At 34.5% G+C, this 21,154-nt stretch overlaps 2 protein-coding genes across 2 annotated transcripts; both read right to left on the bottom strand.

Annotated features, from left to right (window-relative positions):
- On the bottom strand, positions 4,626-7,100 carry LOC18780308 (sedoheptulose-1,7-bisphosphatase, chloroplastic). The gene is made up of 8 exons (XM_007213817.2): positions 6,872-7,100; positions 6,552-6,671; positions 6,213-6,398; positions 5,954-6,035; positions 5,640-5,861; positions 5,403-5,503; positions 5,222-5,293; positions 4,626-5,109 (listed from the first exon to the last, which is right to left on the bottom strand). Exons 1-8 carry the CDS (start codon positions 6,986-6,988, stop codon positions 4,828-4,830), a joined length of 1,182 nt encoding a protein of 393 aa, XP_007213879.1. The 5' UTR covers positions 6,989-7,100; the 3' UTR covers positions 4,626-4,827.
- On the bottom strand, positions 7,645-15,570 carry LOC18778690 (nucleolar complex protein 3 homolog). Its single transcript, XM_007213498.2, has 13 exons — positions 15,295-15,570; positions 14,963-15,132; positions 14,654-14,844; positions 14,329-14,537; positions 13,740-13,842; positions 13,143-13,306; positions 12,327-12,465; positions 11,453-11,629; positions 11,219-11,355; positions 9,857-10,174; positions 9,404-9,543; positions 9,225-9,322; positions 7,645-8,417 (listed from the first exon to the last, which is right to left on the bottom strand). The coding sequence occupies exons 1-13, from the start codon at positions 15,459-15,461 to the stop codon at positions 7,905-7,907; spliced, it is 2,526 nt and encodes an 841-aa protein (XP_007213560.2). The 5' UTR covers positions 15,462-15,570; the 3' UTR covers positions 7,645-7,904.

Below are 21,154 nucleotides of genomic sequence, written 5' to 3'. Positions count from 1 at the left end.
AGTTATTATTATGCGGATTTCATTGTAAACAGAGAGAAGGCTTTTTACCAACTAGGGTTATGCTAATTTGATCTCCCCTTACATGATTAATCAAACCCAATAGGGAAAATAGTTCTTGCACGCTTACTGCATTTGTATATACAAAGAAAGCCAGACATATACACTAATAATTCTTGCCAAAATTCGTGATTCAAATCCACAAATCACGTAGTATAAGTTTAGCAAGAGATCATTTATCTCAAATATATAACGGATATATAAGATATATTAACATGTACACCGATATCATTATTCGGTGATCAATAAATTTGGCGTGAGCGTATCATAAGTACACTTTTGCATTATATAACATCGCCTTTGGCTAATGTTGGTTTAGAGAGTTGTTAATTCATTAGAGTGTGAAGTCGGGTTGCTGCCTGCCTCTCATTAAGGCTTATTGTAAGGTAATCCAAAACGAAAAAGGAACAAAACCGTACCAGGCTACCAGACATTTTACAAAGGGAATAATAAAAAGCTGGAGCCGTGGAGATGGTGGAGAGGGCTTTACAGCTTATTATTTTAAGACAGAACCCATTTATGCCAGCCTATTCAAGTACGTACTTGACTTGTGTTGCCAGCTACATGAGCTTATAAATAAAATTAAAAACATAGGTTTCGACGTGGAGTTCATGATTGGCTAGAATGGGAATTTTGTGACAGTTAATGTGTTTATAGAAATATATTATTTTTCTCCAATCTTCATCACTCCCCATTAAGAAATAGAAAAAATAATTGAATTCTATTTTCAAATGGGTCATCATGAAGATCTTTAAAAAAAATACCAAGAATCATGTTAGAAGAGAGATACTATACGCGTGCCAGTGTGAAACAACTTGTGATTTGTTCTTCTGGGTTTGAACTCTCTGAAAATATTACATAACCTAATTATTAGTCCAAGATTTGAAAAGAAAAAAAGAATTGAAAATTTATGCATGCCCTTAATTTGAGGCCCCCCAGAGGCACATGGCATGCACATTTGGGGTTCAAGAACTTGTAATGCACGTTCTTCTTTGTAATCATGAAGGTATATTTCTGGGGTTCTGTGGAATATTTTGAATTGTTTATGGAAAAGGATGAGCTCTATGATCCGTGAAAATGGCAAAATCTCATCAATCCGTACGTACAACAGAAGTCGATTGGGGAGAAATGTCAAATGTGATGGAAGCTGCTTGTGATACGGGTCACATGCATGGATATACATTGCCTAAGCCTAGAGCTATAGGTATATGCTGACAATATTGACGAGAAATGAGATCTTATAGGCCTTCGATCAGCAATTTTTTCCCCCCTTGACGTTTAGAGAAGTTCACATGTTGTATAGGAAAAATCATACATTTACCTTCGGGACGTAATTCTTCGACATGTCGGACATTATACCAATCGTTGATGCGTGATACGTCAAAAAAAGTCATCATACATTTATTTAATATATTATTTTTCTCTTTATGTTTTCGTTCTAGAGAAGGAGTACATAATGAGACCCCCTTATAACTTATTATCCATACTTTGATTAAATAATTTAAATTACTATTTTGGACTCAATAGAAAAAACTTTCACCACTTATCCTTATAGAATCCAAGGAAAAATAAGTGTGACTAACACAAATGCCTTTGCGGCCACAATAAGGCACCGAAATAAAAGTAGCGGTGAAGACATATCATATGTTGGATAGTAATTAGTGACTTTGTTGCCTAGTGACATAATGGCATTACTCCCACATAAATTATACTTTATTTTTTTAAAAAATTTATGTCTTGATATTGTAAGTGTGGACAAAAAAGGAAATTTAGGATTTAAGCTTAAGTGTTTAGGATTTAGTTTGATTCATGTCCTCCCTTTCCTTAGGCCTTTGACACGTTTTAAATAGTTAAAGAAAAAAAATTTCAATTAGCGCTCTTCAAACTAATTGTATTTGTCCTTTGTAGCTAGTGACTGTATTTTAGCTGAATTATAAATCCAATCTCAGAATTTCTCAGAAAAATTAAAAAAAAAACTTAGAATTAATAAACCAAATGGATAGATACATGGATAATATGCTTATCCAATCAATCATACGAGCACATATATAGAAAAGTTCACATTTAAGGAAACGAAATAAAAATTAGTTAATTACTTGAATTAAGATATGTGTGTCCCAAAAATATATGAATTAAAATGAAATGTTTGATAATTATATCTTAACTTCCAAGAAAGTTGGCCAAGCGCCCACCATTCGATGGCCTTGGAGTTCATGATTTGACTCAATGATTCGTAGTCCAATGTGTTCATACCTTCTTTAATTTAAACATGCAAAAACAAGAGCTTATAGCCAAACAGTTCAATTCTTGAATTGGCCAATTCATCACCAAGGACTTCTTATATATAAATATTTTCTTATTCGGATATCCGCATGTTATTATCGTGCGGATGTTATTGTAAACAGACATGAAAGTATGGAGGGGTAGTAAAAAATACATAACGTCCGCACGATAATAACGTCTGGATGTCCGCATAGAAGAATTTCTGTATGTATATATATATATATATATATTGTCAACCTAATTATATATGAAGCTGCTGCAGATATAAATATATGAAAATAAATGCCGGCCTTACAGCTTATGATGAGCCTGCAGCACCTGCAGGCCTTACATTACATTAATCAAACTATATATAGCATAATAATTAATAAAATAATTTTAGTTATCTCTTAATAATTATATTAATTTGTTTGGACAGTTGATGCACATGGCAGCTTGGAAATTATGTACTTCGGGTTTTCTCAGCAGCAGTCGCAGCCATGTTCAAAATCATAACTCACCGCCAATGTAAATGATCCAGAAGATGCAGCACATGCATGTTTGATGAATAATGTGCATGAAATCGAGTTAAGCCAAGGTATATTTCTGCTGTGGAATTTCAGATTCTTCATTAATGGAAACATGAATGAAGAACAAAAACACATTTGGAAATTAAGGACCAACTTGCTAATCACATGCAATAGCTGACATAATTCATAGTACGATTTTCGATAATATTCTGATCCCATTTGTTTAAGAGATGGCATATATACTATTGGCATCTACAATTCTTAAAGGCTAAGGCTTTTGAAGATGAACCCAAAAGAAAAAAAAAAAATTAATGCAGATATGTGCTTAGTTAAGGTAGCTACAGTCAGTGGCGGATCCAGAAATTTTTTAGCGGAGGTGCAAAATTGATTAAGTATGAAAAATGGTTTTTCGGAATAATCATTTTCTCAAGATAATTTTTGGCGGCTTTTATTCCTTACACATCAAATAAAAAAACTTGATTTTATGGGATTTTAGTATGAAGTATATATTGACTTAATGAGCTATCATTTTTAGCCTAAATCGTATTTTGCACTAAAAACGATTTTTCATATTTTGATTTGGTAGGAATTTGATTTTCTAGTATTTTTATTTGAATCCAAATGGGGGGTACTTCCTTATTTACATTGTAAACTTAAGTAAATGGAGTAATATATAAATAAATTAAAGTAAAAAGACAAAGACATTTACTTAAATGTTGAAAATGGAAATAAGGTAATCTGTACACCAATTGAGCAAATGGGCAGTTTGAAGCACCTACAATAGTTTTTTCTGCTAAGGGAGGTGCAGCTGCACCTCCTTGCGCCTTAATGGATCCGCCTCTGGCTACAGTCGATGTGTTTCATGCTATTTTGCATTCAAGTTCGAATCCCCCTCTTCGTAGTTTAGATTAAATTAAAGTAGAATATTACTTGTATAAAAAAACACACTCACATTGATTTGAATTAATTTGCTGATAATGTTGATAAATTTAATTTTCTCTGGCTATGGCAAGTGGTTTTAGCATAATTAAGGGAGTTTGTATTCCATATATAGAGTAGCATGCCTAGCTACACCTGGCTCTATTAATCTATTTAATCCAGATTTCTAAAATTAATGATCACATGTCTTTATGCTCTGAGTCTTTCCAAATTTGTTGATAGAATATGGTCTGATGTGATAATATGATAGGTAAAGGAAAATAATAATGGAGATTTGAGCATTGCATTTTCATTGGGCCTGAAAATTTGCCCAAGCTCATCTGAATGATTGAATTCCAGGCCTTATAGAATTTGCAGGCCTCAAATGGCTCAACATTTCTATTTTTCTTTATCTTTTAAATCTTTGTTTTGGTAGCCTCCTATTTTGCATCAACAGCAAACTGCTTCTTGGTGGGCTTGCAGCTTTTTTCAAAGGGACTTTTCTGTGAGTGCACAACTTAAACAGACAGTCTTATTTCTTTTGGTGTTTGTGTTATTATGACTTTTTGTAGTCTAATGCATGGGTGACACTCTTTTTCCTACCTCCAACGTGGTTTTTCCTAGAAAGGTTTTTAATGAGGCTGCGTTCCTACATGCGGGTTCCTTTGTAAAGTTTTCTCTGATGATTCTAATGATATACCCCTTTGTCTTTAAAAAAAACTTAAACAGAGTTTTCTGTTTCTTGCATCAGAGAAATGTGTATTTGTTGTACCTCAGTGCATTGCTCAATTGGTGACTTGAAGCATACCAGTTATCATGCGCATTTCTATCCATATATAACTCTTTGGTTAATGGATCTTAAAAATCATGGACGCTTTTGTTTTCTGCTGATCAAATGTTTTTCAACAATTTTTACTTGATTTATACTTCTTAATACAAATACAACCTTGTGTCTCCAATTTCACAATAACTATTTTGAGCTATATAGCTTGATTTTTCCAACAAAAAAAGAAAAGAAAAAAATGGGGGTGGAAATAATTAACCAAGTAAATGTTAGTCACTAGGCAGCAGCTCCAACAGGCACTGCTTCCTTGAGCCTGGACGATCCGTATAGAGTTTCTTCGAAGCGGATAATCTCGTTCTTGGATCCGTAAGCCACTTGAGTCCGATCGTCAAGATTAACGATCACCTTGTCTAGCACAGACTGGTGGCCATCACTACTAAAACCTCCAGCATTTTCAACCAACAAGCCCAATGGAGCTACCTCAAACAACAGTCTTAGCTTAGCCTTGGTAGTTGGGGATATCACATTGGTGAAGATGCCCTTCTCTTTTACAATAATCTGCAAACCCGATAATTGTGTGTCATTTTAGATGCATTGTTTTCTTAATGACTAGAAATTGACTAAACTCAGGCAAGTCAAAGGGTGTTAATTAATTAAGATAAGTAAAGACCTGGTTAACATCCGGAACCATTCCTCCGGTGTATCTCAGTGTGTACTTCTCTTTCACATAGTAGTCAATCAGCTGTTAAATAAAAATTCAAGAAATTACAACAAGAGTGAAAAAAGAAAAGAAAGTAGCATGTCTTTTAAAAACACATAAATAAAATAAAATTTAGAAAAGCAGAGTTGACCTTGCTGTAGTCAGGGTTGTCAAATGTGGCTCTCAAATTTCCAGGGGAGAATAGCTTTCCTTCACCAATTTCTGTTGTCTCCTTAACATGTTGCCATTTTCCTAACCAATGCATTTTGTAGAGAAAATTGAGGGAAGCCATGCATTAAGTTTGAAATTTATCATAGAAGTGAGCTGATCAAATCATTGTTGGGTGAGAACTTTATATGAGATTTAATTTTGTGATATGAAAGCAAACCTTCATCAAGAAGAAGGAACTCATGGGTGCCAGGGAAGCCTTTAACAGCAAGAACATATGTTGTTCGAGGCCCGTAAATCCCCATGGCTGCAGCAACTTGATCGCTTCCTGTTACCCCAGTTAACTTATCTCCTGGCCACACCCCAAAAATTGTCCCTACAGTGAAATTTGTGTCGACAATACTGGAGCCATCAAGTGGATCAAAGGCAACACTGAATCCACCTGTTTATGTTATGATTAACTAGTGAGTAAATGTTCAAATATATATTGAGTGCACATATGAATACATGAATTTCCATATAAGATTAGCAGACCTTCAGCTGGGCCTCCCATGTCTTGGAGTTCAGGAACTTCTTCAGAACAAGCATATTTGCAAACGTGTGAGTAAGTTAAGGCCTAGATGTTGAAAGACAGAAATCAGTTTTGACAATATTCTGAAGACCAGAGTTTACAATCAAGTGTGGTTTAGGAGAAGTAACTTCTGATTGTAACATGCATTGAAAAAAGTATATTTCTTCTGCAAAATTCAAACTATCCCATTTGTGTAATATGCATATATAGATTAAGTCTGACCTCAAAAAGAAGCTTATCAGCAAGCATATCCACAGCAAGCTGCTCATCTCCAAAAGAATTCACACATGCTGTTCCTCCACAAGAAGCTGTCCTCACTTTAAATCCAATGGTCCTTAATGCTTCCCCCATTGATATCAACAATGTGATCAGTTTCTTATCTGGGGTTGCCTTTGTTAGGAATTCTTCCTACAATCACAAATTAATTGTTTAAAAAAAAACAAAAAAAAACTTGTATTTAAGCTCCATAAAGACCCTTTTGGCTATACTGGTTGTGCAGCTCTTTTTGTAAGCCAGTTTTAACTTTTAGGAAATAACATGAGGTTTCTTTTTGTATCTTACCAAGCTATCACCAATTGCACATTTGGGTACACTGGAACTGTTCTTTGACTTTAAAACTCTCAGGGATGATTTTGGCACCATACGCAATGATTCCCCAAATAGAGAGCTTGTTCTCAAAACCTGCCATGCATACAAAAATCCTTTAACAATATGTATATTTCATTCATCCACCATTTTCATTAGAGCACCATTTGGGCACGTATCGAAAGAAGAAGTCCATTATATATTGGTATATATTCTCAAGCAGCAATTTGTACTAACTTGGCCAAAAATATGTGCATGCATATATGTCTGAAAGTGAAAACTCCTTGTGTTAATACCTTAGAATTGAAAGATGAAGAGATGGAAGCTGGAGAGACTAGGGAGCTTGAATGCTGAGATGAAACATTACGCACTGGAAAAGCTCCTCTGGCGTAGCATGCAACACTGGTCTCCATATTTGACAGTTAGCTTCAAATTTGCAAGAGCTAGCTGTGCTGTGCTTTCAATCTATTTTCCTCAGGCATGGAAACTTGGAATGAGTAAGGATTGTAGATATATAACCAGCTAATAGTGTTTTGCCACGTGGCACATGCTATGTTTATAAGCTGAAAAGGTGGAGTGGGCTGAAGTTAATTAGCATCACTCAAATATCTGTGGCTCTGCTCTGGTCCCATGAAGAGATATGGTTTAGTTAAGACCCCACTTATATGGCTATGTATGTCACATTTCTGAACAAGAAATGCAACTGGGAGCTCCACTGGTCATTTGTTTTCTGCTTTACTAGTAGTTAGTTAATAGGATCTGTCAGCAATTTTTTTATTTTTTTAACAAGCAATATTGAGGAAAGGAGGAATCGAACCGATAACCTCGGGTGCAGGGGTAATAAAACCACTAAGTGCTTGTTTTCCCTTACAAACCATCATTCAGAATATCTGCAGAGCATAACAAAGGCCTAAAAACCATAACTCTGGAGCACACTAAATATAAGCCAAGAATATGACGCATCCAATGAGCCAAGTATGGAGTCCGGATTATTTAAGCTTTGATATGATCTGTTGCTCTACGAATAGATTTAGGAGCTAAATGATGGGCCAGACACAAATTCCACATGTGATACAAAGATGCACGCATTATCCAAGAATATCATGAAAATTAGTATTCTTTAGAATGAGCAAAATATTACAGATGAATCCGAAATGGAAGGCTGATAGAGATCACTGTTACAATCAAAATTTCTCCTGACCCGTTTCGCATTTCCCTCTTCAATTTTTCATGTTTCTTTTTTCTTTTTCTTTGAGGGTCTAAGAGAGAGTCAGGTTCAACTGAACAAATTCACTAAACTTTTCTACGGAACTTGCAAGACCAAGAATGTTACTTGACAGTCAACAAAGTTCTACTTTTCTTCACTTTCGGCTTTTTAGCCTTTTTCTTTTGCTGTTTATACTCTTCATATAGTTGTATGGATGATGTAGTGCCATCTAGCTCAGCCCTTAATCTCTGATTCTCCTTAATGTCACGAAGAAGCATGAAATGAGCAGAAAGCTTCTTTCTCACATCATCTTCGTCGATTGAAGTTGTATCTGCAGAAGTTTCTATCACAGCTGATACGGAAGGGTCACTTCCTCTTTTCCTTTTGTTATTTGATTTTTTAATGTCACTCGGTGGCTTGAAAGACTCTGGCCTCTCCAAGGAAAAGTCCGTGAAAGCTTGTTGAGGAGAGATGGTAGAGAGATAAACCTGGTTATGAGCAGTGTTCATGCTAGATATACTTGAAGCCATACTTGAGACAGCTGGATGATAATGCTGGGTTAGAAGATTGAGTTCCCAAAGGACTGAAGCAAGAGCACCACTTAAATTGGGGTCCGAAGCATATGGGTGATATTTCTGTGCATCAGAAGGGAGAGAAGAGAGCGAGAGGAACGGGTGTTACATTCAGCATTATAAAGAGCGTAAGCACGTAATGATGTCAAATGTACCAAACCAAAATCACATATAAACTAAAAAATAATTATATAAAATCACTTATAAAGATTACTTGCTGAATGAACAAGCTTGACAGACATTTCTCATTTTTATATTACATAGCATTCTGCACAGAGTGAACAATGCACAAGCATCATTTGAACTATTGCATACGTTTGTGCAAGTTTAGGTGTAAGGTCTTTCTTCCTTTTTCTCTTTGTTTTTTTTCCCCTCCTGCTTGACAAATTAACTAGTGCATTCAACTGGATGAGTCTTTTATGCTACATTTATAGATGGACTTCAGATTCTGAAGAGAGGACCATTGTGAGAAACATAAGCATGCAGAGAGGAAAGCAAACGAAAAATTTATCCGTCTATCTTCCATATGGGAGACTAAAGGCCACGCAGACAAAAGTGAGTAAAACTTTATCAGTGGTATCATGGGTTCATGGGGAATTATTGAGGCATCCTTGAGGGAAATTAAAGGACTCCAGCATGCAAAATGATAGTTTTGGCCTCTCTACTGTGGATTAGAATTTAGATAAAAGATAATTCTACAGTTTTGGCATCCAGAGCTGTAGATCAGAATTTAAATAAAGCTAATTCCTTCACATGATAATCAAAATGAAAAGAACTTGTGTTTTTGGAAATTTATTTTCAGAAATGCAAGCTGGCCGCAGGCTCCAATTCATTAAATATCATGAAGCAGATGTTGGCATGAGAACTTACAGCGACAGAACCTGACACTGAGCCACCTCCAGCATCATTTTCTAACAGATTTCGGCACTTGACATTCTTCAGAAGAAGATGCTTTAAAGTAACCAAAGCTACAAAAGATTCAAATGGGGAACAGGAATAAGAAATCCATAACAAGATATTGATAACTTTATTTCTAAACAAGAACATACCAGCCATGGACTCTGCCGATCCGGAACATAATGAGAATGTGGCCAAACGCTTTACAAATGCAGCAGCCTTCTGCATGTCATGTTGTCTATCTTCACACAGCATTATCTTCAAAGCTTCAGCTAATACTTCGCCCTGATCTCTGTTCCATGAACACAACCAGTAGGTAATTTTTTTTAGGTAAGTCATTAGCTGAACCCGCCTAGAAAGCATGCATTTATACTAGTCTCTAAGTTGACAGGAAAAATCAATACACCCATTGCAGGAAATAAGCTTATCACAACAAATATTCTTAATAGAAAGATGCAAATTAAGTTCCAGAACTCCAGTAAATATGGGTATAGGAATTTGAGGTTATTTACTTCATAAAATGCACAAAGATACCAACTAGATGCCACAGAAGGTAGAGAAATGTTTTAACACCAAATTTTGGCATTAAAAAGTTTAGTGCAAACCTTCCAGGCCTATATTCAAGTATAATATTGTAAAGCTGAACAAAGAAGTCCTGCAGATCAACATTTAAGGCATCAAGATTGCTCTTCATCACTTTAAATGCAACAATGCAGCAACGGAGGCGCTCAGATACAGTCAAACATTTTGAAGTATTCTCAGAATCGCTACCACCAGAAGCAAGCTTTTTCAGATAGTTTATAAGATCCCCCATGAAATCCATGTCAATTAGATGCGAGAATTTTCCTAATCCTTTCAGACACGGAGCAAGTAAAGGGTGGGGCTCAGATGCACCAGTAGATAAACTAGCATTTGCTTCGGATCTGAATGGAGAATCACAGGAAATTATTCAATACATTTGAAATCTGAAATAAAGGGGAATTGCAAATCCATAAACTACCCAAAGAACAAATTATAAATGATTTCCACTTTCAATCAAGCATATCTATGACAGACTTCAAAACTGAATATATCTCCCATTTCAATCATCACTCTCAAAGTAGCCATTTACTGCTTTTGGATACCTAGTTCCTCAAAGCAAAGCACATGCATATTCATAAACAGGCTTATCTGAGCTTCATTTAAAATATCACTCAAAAGATCATTCATGTTTATGCATTTATCAACATTATGAATGAACTGTCAAAATATCAAAAGGTAAAAGATAGAAAATTATAGAAATATGGTTGAACAATATGAAAATTACACGAAAAAAGAACTGTTTCACAATACAGCTATATTTAATGACAACGTAGCTTAAGTGAATTTTATAAAGGACAGAATCAGATACCTACGTTCTTTATGGGCTTATTTGAGCACTTGAGGTACATTCTCTTTAGCGTGATCTGATTGGGAAGGAGTTTTGAGCTAAATTTAAATTATTTCTCGTTAAGCATTTGTAGTTTTTTATGCCAAGATGGACATATTCTCCATCTTTTTTCTTGTACTTAACAGAAGCTAATTTCCAATCAGAAAAATTTACAAATCCTTTTTGTCTTCAATGATACAAAATGTGAAAATTCACTTCTACAAGGAGTTTCTTCCACAATGCATCTATTTACCATATCACACGCTGTATTTACAGAAAAAGTAAACATGAGTGCCCCATAGTGCCCATAGACAGAGAAGCCAATTTTTCCTGATACCATGTGATCAGTGGTCTCTCAAGTCTTAAAACTCATGTATGCTAATGTATATGCTTAGTTTACAAACTTGTAAATGTTCTCTTTAAAAAATTAAAATTATTTGTACAGACTACACATAGTGAGCAATCTGCTCCTCCTTGCTCTGGTTTGTCTTTTAAGCTAAAGCAAATTCATAGGATATCACAGATCCAAAGTTATCAGAATCATGATGCGCAAACAAACCTGGAAGCTGATGACTGCATTGTATGTTTCAATATGCGAAAATATGTTTCAAATACAGCAGAAAGTGCCTCTGTCTGCATTCCTCGCCGCTCCATAACATCTGGGGCCAAAGCAACAGCCTTGTAATCAGCAGCAACCTGTGTATAGCATTACAAAATTCAATAGGTTGAGAGGAAAAACCACTGAAACAAGCAAGATCAAGAAGTCAATGGATTTTGCAAAACAGAAAAACACCTCCTCTCTTGTCTTCGTCAATAACTCTTGCCTACTCCTTTTTTTGTCATTTTCCTTCAATTGACGTGCCTCCTCATAATGCTTTTTCTTCTTACTTTTCTTGCTTTGGGGTTTATGTTTCTCATCATTTCTTGCAGCCCTCCCAAGATCCTCATCGAATGACAGAGACAAGAAAACCTGCAGAAGTACTAACAATAATAAGCATGGAGGAAAAACAAAATCCACAAGAGTTCTTATTATACAATATGATTCCAACACGAAATTCATCTTCCCACTATTTGTAGATTACTAGGAAGAAAATCAACAATTTCCTATCAACAATCATTTGTTTATGTGAACCTGTGTATGACACAAGCTACGGTAACATATGTACGTTCAACTGACCAAATGCATTATGTGTTGCTGCAAAATTACCCGAGAAAAGCTATATCCATATACATTTCTGTACCGCAAAACAGTAAAGCTCCTTTTAAACAAAACTCAAGAAATATGCCATCTAGTTGGCTGAGCATGGAGTCTCCGCGGCAATACGGACTCGACCCGCTCCTACCCACCCCGGGGCACTATAGCATGTCGGGAATAAGGGGGGACATACTGGACGTAACCACTCCCTTGGTTGGGGGCTGTGCCGCCTAACGGTAGATGACGGCCATAAGTAAGGAAATAACAACTTTATCTTAACTCAATATAACCCTGATTGTATCCTTATAAAACTACAGCATTTGATCAATAATTTTCTTTTGGCAGAGGGATATAGAGAACTGGTCTTATTTTCTCCTAGTATATGGTTAGGCAAGATGGTCCAGTATTGAGTTTATCGGCACAAAAATTGGTTAAAACAACATAAATAACAAATAGATAAGTAATCTCATGCCTCCACAGAGTCAGGGTGTAATTGGCAATTATGAGCTTTCACATGATCTGCAATTAATCGAACAGCCTCCACAGTTGCTTCACCACCATGTTTTCCCTCGTTTGTAAACAGTGACTTGATGGAAGAACAGCACAGTTTCCTGTTAAGAAGTAGTTCATAGTTAGATGGATGAAATAGTAAAAGAAAACATTGGCTATGATCATGGACACAATTATCTTGTGAATAAACCGAGAAAAGTGACATGTACCGACACAGACATGAGAGACGTGTTACACATGGTACATGGACATGAACGTGTCATGTCAACTTCATCCCAAAAACGATGACACATCAATACATCTGCAGTTTTTTTATATTTATATAGATATCTGTTCACATTCAAACAAATCTTTATATGAGAACATTATTCTTAAAAATAATTATGAAAATAACAACCATGTCTAATTTTTTTGACAAAAAAGGTCAACACCGTGGCAATGTTGAACTGTTTCTAGGCAAAAGAAGGTGTTTTAACACCCATGCAGTCTGCAGCCAGAAACATCATCAGTCCTTGACCAATTTAGAATATTTTTCCTTTCTCAGATAAAATTTTAAATTGAGACTCTAAACAAAGAACAATATTTCCACTTGAATGTTTTGCTCAATCCTAAAGTAAATGCTGGCTAATGCTCATATTTAGAGTTAAACTGTGTACTCCAACTTGAAGATACAATCATTTTCCAAATTATTGCGTCAATCCTGACCTTCAAAGACACCTTGTAAGACTACTTACCAAAAGGATAAATTAGGGAACAAAAACTAAAGATAGAGCAAAACCTTACAACATCGTCAGGGGAGCCTATGTTTCTGATGACAACACCTAACAAGCTCTCCCGGTAGTTGAAGTGGGGTGCTGCATCAAGCAATGTACAGATACAGCGAAATGCCACATGCTGAAATGAGGACTGCTTTTCTAATGCTGCCAACTTCTGCAGGTATGCCTGAGAATGTGCATAAAATAAAATTTTAACAATATTTATAAGGACAACCACACAAATTAACTCAAAATTTTATCTACCACTCTTCAAAACAAAATTGTTCTTCAAATTTACATAAATCAACAACGTTTTACAGGTCTTTAGGTCTTTTTTAAACAATGAACAAACCTAGTGTAGGTTCAGTGATTGGTCCAATGACCCAAACAAACTTTACATCCCCAAAATCTAAACAATACAATATCATCCATCAAAATGACCACTACGAAAAAGAAACAAATTTAAAAATGGCAATTGGCAATTGGCATGATTCAAAATCCACTAGCTTAATAAAACTAACTAATAATTTATTTTGTTCAAGGTGTAGCAGATCCATCAGAAATCAGAAGTAAGAAACAAAAACCATAACAAGTAACCAAGCATAGAAAATATTGCCAACCTTGTATACAGATAGCAGTGTTGATTCATATAGCCGCATTTTCTTAACATCCTTTGAGACCTTCATTTCTAGCTCCTTCTCAGTAGGAAGCCTAATCCGATATCTGCAATACATTCATATAAGAGTTACAGTCCAATACTGGAATGCAGACAGAAACAATGTTGATCATGAGTAAACATGCACAATGGTTTGTGGGCAAGGACACAAGTTTCATGTGTCAACACAGACACAAGGCGTCCAACACCTCAACAGCCAAAATTCTATAATACCAATGTTTATTCTTAATTTGAAACATTTAGCATATATTTACATGTGCTCGGTGTATATTCTTCCAGTGTTTATTCTTAATTTGAAACATTTAGCACATTCTTAACTGGAAATATTAACGCTGTAAAGTTTCTCCAAAAAAATCAAACCACCATAACTCTCCTTTATTTTGAGAGGCTTTTTCCTCCCAAGGATCCAAAGGTGTGACAGAAATGGGTAGGCACATGTCCTAAGGCGTTTGTACACCACATTTCATACTAAAGAAGAGTTCTACAAATCATAAAAGATCAATGTACATCATGGAACAGAACTGTGGTCTTACCCAGGAATAAGGTCTTTAAAAACAGCCAACAGAGATAGGAGTCCAAGTTTGACAATGGCATGATTGTTATCTTTACAGATCTGTAATATCTCCTTCAGAGATTTTATATTAGAAGCTGGATCAGCAAGCAGCGCTATTCCCAGCTCTGCAAGTTTGTTCTTCTTACTTTCAAAGGCTTCTTCAGTTGTAAGATCTTCTTTAACCTCAGCCTAACCAAAATAAATAAATAAATATTTATTTTTTATGTGATACACAGATAATACAGTATACTAAATGTAAAACTCAGAAGCAAAACAGAAGAATAACTAGTCCAATCAGATGATACCAGCACTGCTTCTTGTGGAGTTTGTTCGACTTCAGGTTCAGCCTCCTTTCCTTGTTTCTTAGCCTCTTTCTTACTTTTCTTAAGCTTTGCCCTCCTTTCAGCCTTTGTCAGCTTAACTATGCTTTTATCTGCAGCACCACTGGCTTCCTCTTCGGTGGGATCGTTTTCAGATGCTTTTGATGCCTTCGTTGCTGCATCATCACAAGAATTTAAAACATGCACACTCAGTGTACGTCCAAAGACCTTCCAAAGACAACTCCCCCAATTACCATTATCCAAACTAGAAAAAATAAAATAAAAATGAGGAACCTGTTCGATAGTAGAGTTGTCCATCTAAGGTTTTAACAGGAAGAGCATCTACACGATCAACTTGAACCCCAGGATCCTCTTTTTCTTTGTGCAAGGATTTCCTTTTTAAGCGCTTTTCATACAGAGCTTCCAAAGCATCCTCCTTTACATCAGCAACGCGGGTAACATGCCTTTGTTTAAACATAAATGTAGATTAGATGAACACAAAAATGACATTGAAATCAAAACTTTGAAAACTCAGGCCCAACCAATGAAAATTCAGAGGTATGTAAGTATTAAATTTTAAAGGAAATTAAGGTTCAAAAGCACGAAATAAGAGAAAATGAACAAACTTGGTGATGGACTGGGTGTCTAAGGTGGAGAGAAAGCCAGCGTATTCTCGGTTTTGATCGACAAAGTCCCTGTCCTCGTCCGAGACTTCAATTTCGTCCTCTGAGACCTCCGGTGGGAGCTCAGGAGGTAGAATGATCCTCTGCTTTTGCTTCCTCTTCGCCACCATTCTGCACCTAAAATCCTAGCTGCTTGTTAGTAGGGTTTTAGACAGAGCGAGAGAAGCTGAAGATGAGTCTCAGCTAGTTAAACTTTCGACCTGCTGACAAAAAAAACACTTTGGGCCCACTTCAGTAAGCTTCGGCCCATATTTTATTGCTCGAGCCCGCTAAAAGTTTCATGAGTTATCGAGTCCTTAATTTTTCATTGTGGATTTGATTTGAACACAGGAATTTAAAATTTGGGTAAATTATTCAAAAGGTCTTTAAATTTATACTTGATTTATATTTTGGTTCCTTAATTAAATTTTTCGTTCAATTGGTCCGTCAACTCTACATTATTAGCTCCATTGGTTCTACCGTTATATTCTGTCAATATTTCTGTTAAATATGAGAGCAAATTGGTCATTATTTACCTTAAAATTAGATTAAATCTAACAGAAAATTAGACGGTATGACCACTGGAGCGAATAATATAGAGTTGATGGACCATTTGAACGAATAATTTCGTTGATGGACTAAAATGTATATCAGATATAAGTTTGAGGACTATTTGAGTAATTTACCTTTAAAATTTTGGAAAAAATAAACGAGGGATGAAGAAGAAAAGAGGAAGAAAGGTTTAAAAAAAAGAAAGGGAAATGGGGTGATGAAGAATACGATACGGCACCGATATGTATTTGATACGCCACTTGGCATATCATAGACTATTTCAGAATGTTAACTTTATGATACAGTTTTAATACTCTATCGATACGGTCATAATATGCTCGCGATACGATCGTGATACGTCAAGGGATAAAAGTGAAAAGATTTTGAAAATTTTGTGGTGATTTTGACGGCAACCAAAAAAGGAGGAAGAGGGAAAAAAAGAACGAACTTGCGCTTGCAACTGTTGCGAATCTTCAATTGCAGAAGATGATGTTAGGCGCCAAATTACAATACGCACCGTTTTAGGTGCATGTTATGGGGCTCATGTTTTTATTTGGTCCGAAGTTGGCCTATGTTAACAAAAGTGTTTAACACCTTTTTATGTTTGATGCATTCATTTGGGCCCAAGCCCAATAACTGAAACAAGTACATGGCCTAGAAACACATAAGGAACCAGAAATTTAAAATTTAGGCATAAAGAACTGTAAAATACTAACGAATTTCAGTTCATCTAAAAGGATGGAATTTCTTTTTGTCCATGTCTAAAAGGATGGGATTTAGTCTGCAGCGGCATTTTAGTTCAAATTTTACCAACGAAAGTTTGTTACGTGCACGAATAAAACATATGAAGTTTACAGTTTCTTATGCGGCCACTAACCTATAGGGCTCGTTTGGTACACAGGACTGTCTTGGTATGGACTATGCTTAGGGACTGGTTTGGCTTGGCTTGGCTTGGTCTAAGTTGGATAACACTTATCCTACGTTTGGTGTATGCTTGGACTAGGACTATAATTTTTTTATTTTTTCAAAAATATCTATATATATGTATATATGTATTTTATAATATATATAATATATATGTATATACATGTATATAAGTATATTATAATAATATTATACATATATTTATATATATATGTATGTATATTATAATATATATATATATATATTATAAAATACATATGTATATATAATATATGTATAATATATGTATATATATTATATATTATAATATACATATATATGTATAATATATATACATATATACATGTATATAATATATGTGTATATAGGTGTATCTATATATTATAATATATACATGGGTATAATACATATACATATACATATGTATATTATAATAGATAATATATATGAGTATGTTATAATAATAATATACATGTATATACGTGTATATATGTATATTATAATATATATACATATAATATAAATATATAATGTATATGTATATTATAATACATACATGGGTATAATATATACACATATATGTATATATACTTATATATATGTATTATAATAATATATATTACATATATACATGTATGCTATTATTATAATATTAATATACATGTGTATATGGGTATATTATAATAATAATATACGTGTATATATCTATATGTATTTATATATTATATATGTATATATATGTGTTTATATATATACATGTATATACGTGTATATATGTACATTAATATATAATATAATATATATTACATATATACATGTATACATGTATGCTATTATTATAATATTAATATGTATGTGTATATGAGTATATTATAATAATAATATATGTGTATATATCTATATGTATTTATATATATTATATATGTATATATGTGTATATATATACTTGTATATGTGTATATACATGTATATATGTACATTATAGTATATGTGTATGTAATAATAATAATAATAGTAATATATGTTATTAGTATTACAATATAATATATGCATCTCATACATTGGTAAACATAGGACTAGCTAATCCTCCCTTTCTACATGGGATTAGTAGTCCCTTCCTAAGGAGGTGTTTTTGGTGGGCCCGGTATTAGCAATCCCATCTAAGACTAGAATTAAATGAAACAAACATGGTACTAAATTTAGTCCAAGCCAGTCCAAGCCAAGCCTGTGTACCAAACGACCCCATAAAGTATAGTGCTATTTAAGTTCATTAAAATTGTCAATAGGGTATAATTTAGTAGAAAAGCGCCTTGACTTATAGATCAATGATCTTAGATTCAAACCCGTATGTCATATTGATAATTTGTGTGTGAGAAATTCCCTCCTTTTATAGTTAAGATTATCGCTTGTATTAGAAAATAATAATAATAATAATTGACAAGCATCCTCTTTTCATTCTGTTGAGTAAGTAGATTAAACTAAGTTTAATTTTTACGATTTGTCTATTGATTTGGTGGCTTAAATTTGAAATCCCATAAGATTTAAACTCAATTATTCTTTGCAATTTGCATGTATTTTCTGATGTTCTTGTGCTTCTCAGCTGCAATACCATTGTGCACTTAGTTTTAAACCTTTGACCTGCCGATTTCTTTTCACACACACACGTGCAAATATTTCCACAAACAAAAAAGCGATAAAACACTACACATTAATATTATACATTACAATACATGATGAGACCATAGGAAAGAAAATCTGGTGGTCCATTTCTCATTAACTGCTGCTGCTTTTGACATTTCAACCCCTACGCTCCTTCAATAGATTAGGACCATATTTTCCAAGCGTGACATTAATGTGGAAGGTTTATTTAGTTGAACCAATCCAATAAAGATGATGGTGACAAACTAAGCATTGAAAATGGGCTCTCCTGTGCTTCTTTAAGGTTTGATTGGGGCTAACCTCTGGATTGGGAATGAGAATGTACATACTAATTCGCACTGTGCTTTTGTTGTATAGGATCCAATAATTTCTGGATCACAAAATGATTAATTAGACACTCATCAAAGAGGTTAATTGAATTAAGAGTTAATTAGGACTTTTTTAGATAAGCATTATGAACTATAACACACTTCAACCATTCATTAAGAACGAAAGTCTTTTATTTTTTGTTCAATTTGTCATATCATATTATGTTCTTAGAAACGTGTGCTTAAGGGTAAAACCTCTATGAGAAAACTCTAAAGAAAAATCATTACTTGCCGCCCTCTTTAGGGTCGGTAGCCACCATTCCTACTCCATTCCTTTTCTTCTCCTCCCATCCCCTTTCCTCTCATTCCCACCATTTTCCCTCTAGATTCTTTGTGTTTTGTTTTGTTTGTGAAGTCAAAGCAGTTATTGTGTCATCGTCATGATATAGTTGCCGTCTTTTGGCCCACGCATGCAAGGATTTGGCTCTAATTGTCAGCCTTAGATATAGATTTGGAGCTATGAAGTGGGGATGATGTCAGGTTGTATCGGGTTCGGGTTTAGCCGGTGTGGGACTATGAATTAGCAGGTATGACATTACGGCTCTCCTTGGATTGCCCGAGAGAATGTATAACGATGGTCTTAAATTCAAAGTCTGATAATAATATATCATGCCATATATTTGATAACCGAACATTAACCCGTCGAAATTAAAACCCTTCTAAACTTTTGAGGCGCACATATAATTACTTCGCTGATGCCTATAACTGCTCCTACCCATCCCTTTAAAAAAAATTATAATATTGGCATTCCTAATAATATAGAGTAATATACATGAGAATTTATAACTTCACTCGTAGAATATTTTACTATACACTCGTGGGTTAAGGTAAGAGTTCAGTTCTTATCATTTCCATCTCTTGAATAATAATATAATTATATTAAAATAAATAAATAAATAAAGTAATTGAACTCTTGAGTTCATGAACCTTACTTTCAAAAGGAGAGATCAAGTTAAAGTTGACTGACAAATCCAAACATCAATACGAGACTCACAAAACATTGACACGTGTGATGGAGTTCGGTTATTGCATGACTTGTCTCTTGATTCTTACGTGAGTTGGTTTGTAGTTCAAAATTAATGTTCTCACTCATAAAACATTGACATTTCAAAGAAAATAAAAAGGAATAGTTGCCGTGATATTGTTATACTATGAACATGTAAACACAGTAACAAACAATCATAAAATTAGAATGCATGTGCTATTTTGCAATAGTACGGGAGAAAAAATTCTCGTGCGGGTACTAAAATTTGGTCAAGCAAGCAATTCGCTTATATTGTCGTCCACCCTTATTACATGTAAACCAGTAACATCATATATAACCGTTTATATTCACTTACCTCTCACTCATGCACCCGTGCGCCTTCTTTCAATATTCGTGTTCGCTAAACCCAGACCTCCTACATGAAACTTAGGTAAGTGACCAACTGGTCCCGTTCATCATTTATTGCTAGTTCAACTTCATTCATTTATTTGATGATTGTTACTTCAACTTCTTTGGACATTTCTTTTCTTTTTGAGTGAATAGCGGTTGTATTATTTGAATGAGAGAAGATTACAACGAGTCTTCAAACAAGGCATCATGAATGAGAGGAGGGGGACATTTCATTTTGGACCTTTCATTTAGGTGAAATGTTTTTTTCTGGTGATGTTGAAGATGGTCATGGTGGTCGAGTAATGCATTGAAATGGCCCTTATGTATTGGTTGATTCCTGACAAAAGCACACGTACATGGTGACCAATGTATGCTTGATATATAATTACTTGCATTACCTAAGTTCAGGAGTTCAATCAAACTATATATACAACCATATCACGGATCTAAAGATACTTGTATTTTGTGGTAATTAGCCTCTATTTTATACCCTACTTGAGTCCTAATTTTTTTTTAAAATTTTTTTATTACTTCTTTTATTTTATAAATCCATGTGGCATTAATATTCTTCTACTTGAGAAAAAAACAATATATGCGTCAATTTAACATGTATCTTAACCATCATATCGATGATGAGTAAATAACAATGAAAAATTGAGATTTCAAGATACGAAGTTGTTAAAATTGAACTCAATGTATGGACATGCAAAATGAAATAAACCGTGGCATAATAAAATTGAATCAACCCAACAATTTATGTCCAAAGTTAATTATCTATATAAAATCTCTTTCTATTTTTTTCTGGAGCAGAGTTTTTTCAGATCCAAACCGTCTATTTATCAATTCAATAAGCAAATACCTTTGTGGCTGACAAATGCAGGGAATATGTTCCAATTTTTCTTTTTACCTTGCTAGGCCATATATGTTTGTGGCTGACATTGAAACC

The sequence above is a fragment of the Prunus persica genome, chromosome G4, assembly GCF_000346465.2.
Source record: "Prunus persica cultivar Lovell chromosome G4, Prunus_persica_NCBIv2, whole genome shotgun sequence".
NCBI lineage: Eukaryota > Viridiplantae > Streptophyta > Magnoliopsida > Rosales > Rosaceae > Prunus > Prunus persica.
Note: the sequence above shows the minus strand (reverse complement) of the source record. Positions and strands in the feature narration are given on the sequence as shown.

Bases quoted from the DNA above. Each gene is read 5' to 3' on its own strand.
- LOC18780308 (XM_007213817.2), bottom strand. From the start codon at position 6,988: ATGGAGACCAGTGTTGCATGCTACGCCAGAGGAGCTTTTCCAGTGCGT. The intron at 6,672-6,871 runs GTATTAACACAA...TATGCATGGCAG, and splicing joins CTTCATCTTTCAATTCTAAG to GTTTTGAGAACAAGCTCTCT. The intron at 5,110-5,221 runs GTCTTTACTTAT...TCGGGTTTGCAG, and splicing joins TGGTTCCGGATGTTAACCAG to ATTATTGTAAAAGAGAAGGG.
- LOC18778690 (XM_007213498.2), bottom strand. From the start codon at position 15,461: ATGGTGGCGAAGAGGAAGCAAAAGCAGAGGATCATTCTACCTCCTGAG. The intron at 13,843-14,328 runs GTAAGACCACAG...AATGTATTGCAG, and splicing joins TTTAAAGACCTTATTCCTGG to ATATCGGATTAGGCTTCCTA. The intron at 10,175-11,218 runs GTTTGTTTGCGC...TTCTCCATTCAG, and splicing joins ATGCAGTCATCAGCTTCCAG to ATCCGAAGCAAATGCTAGTT.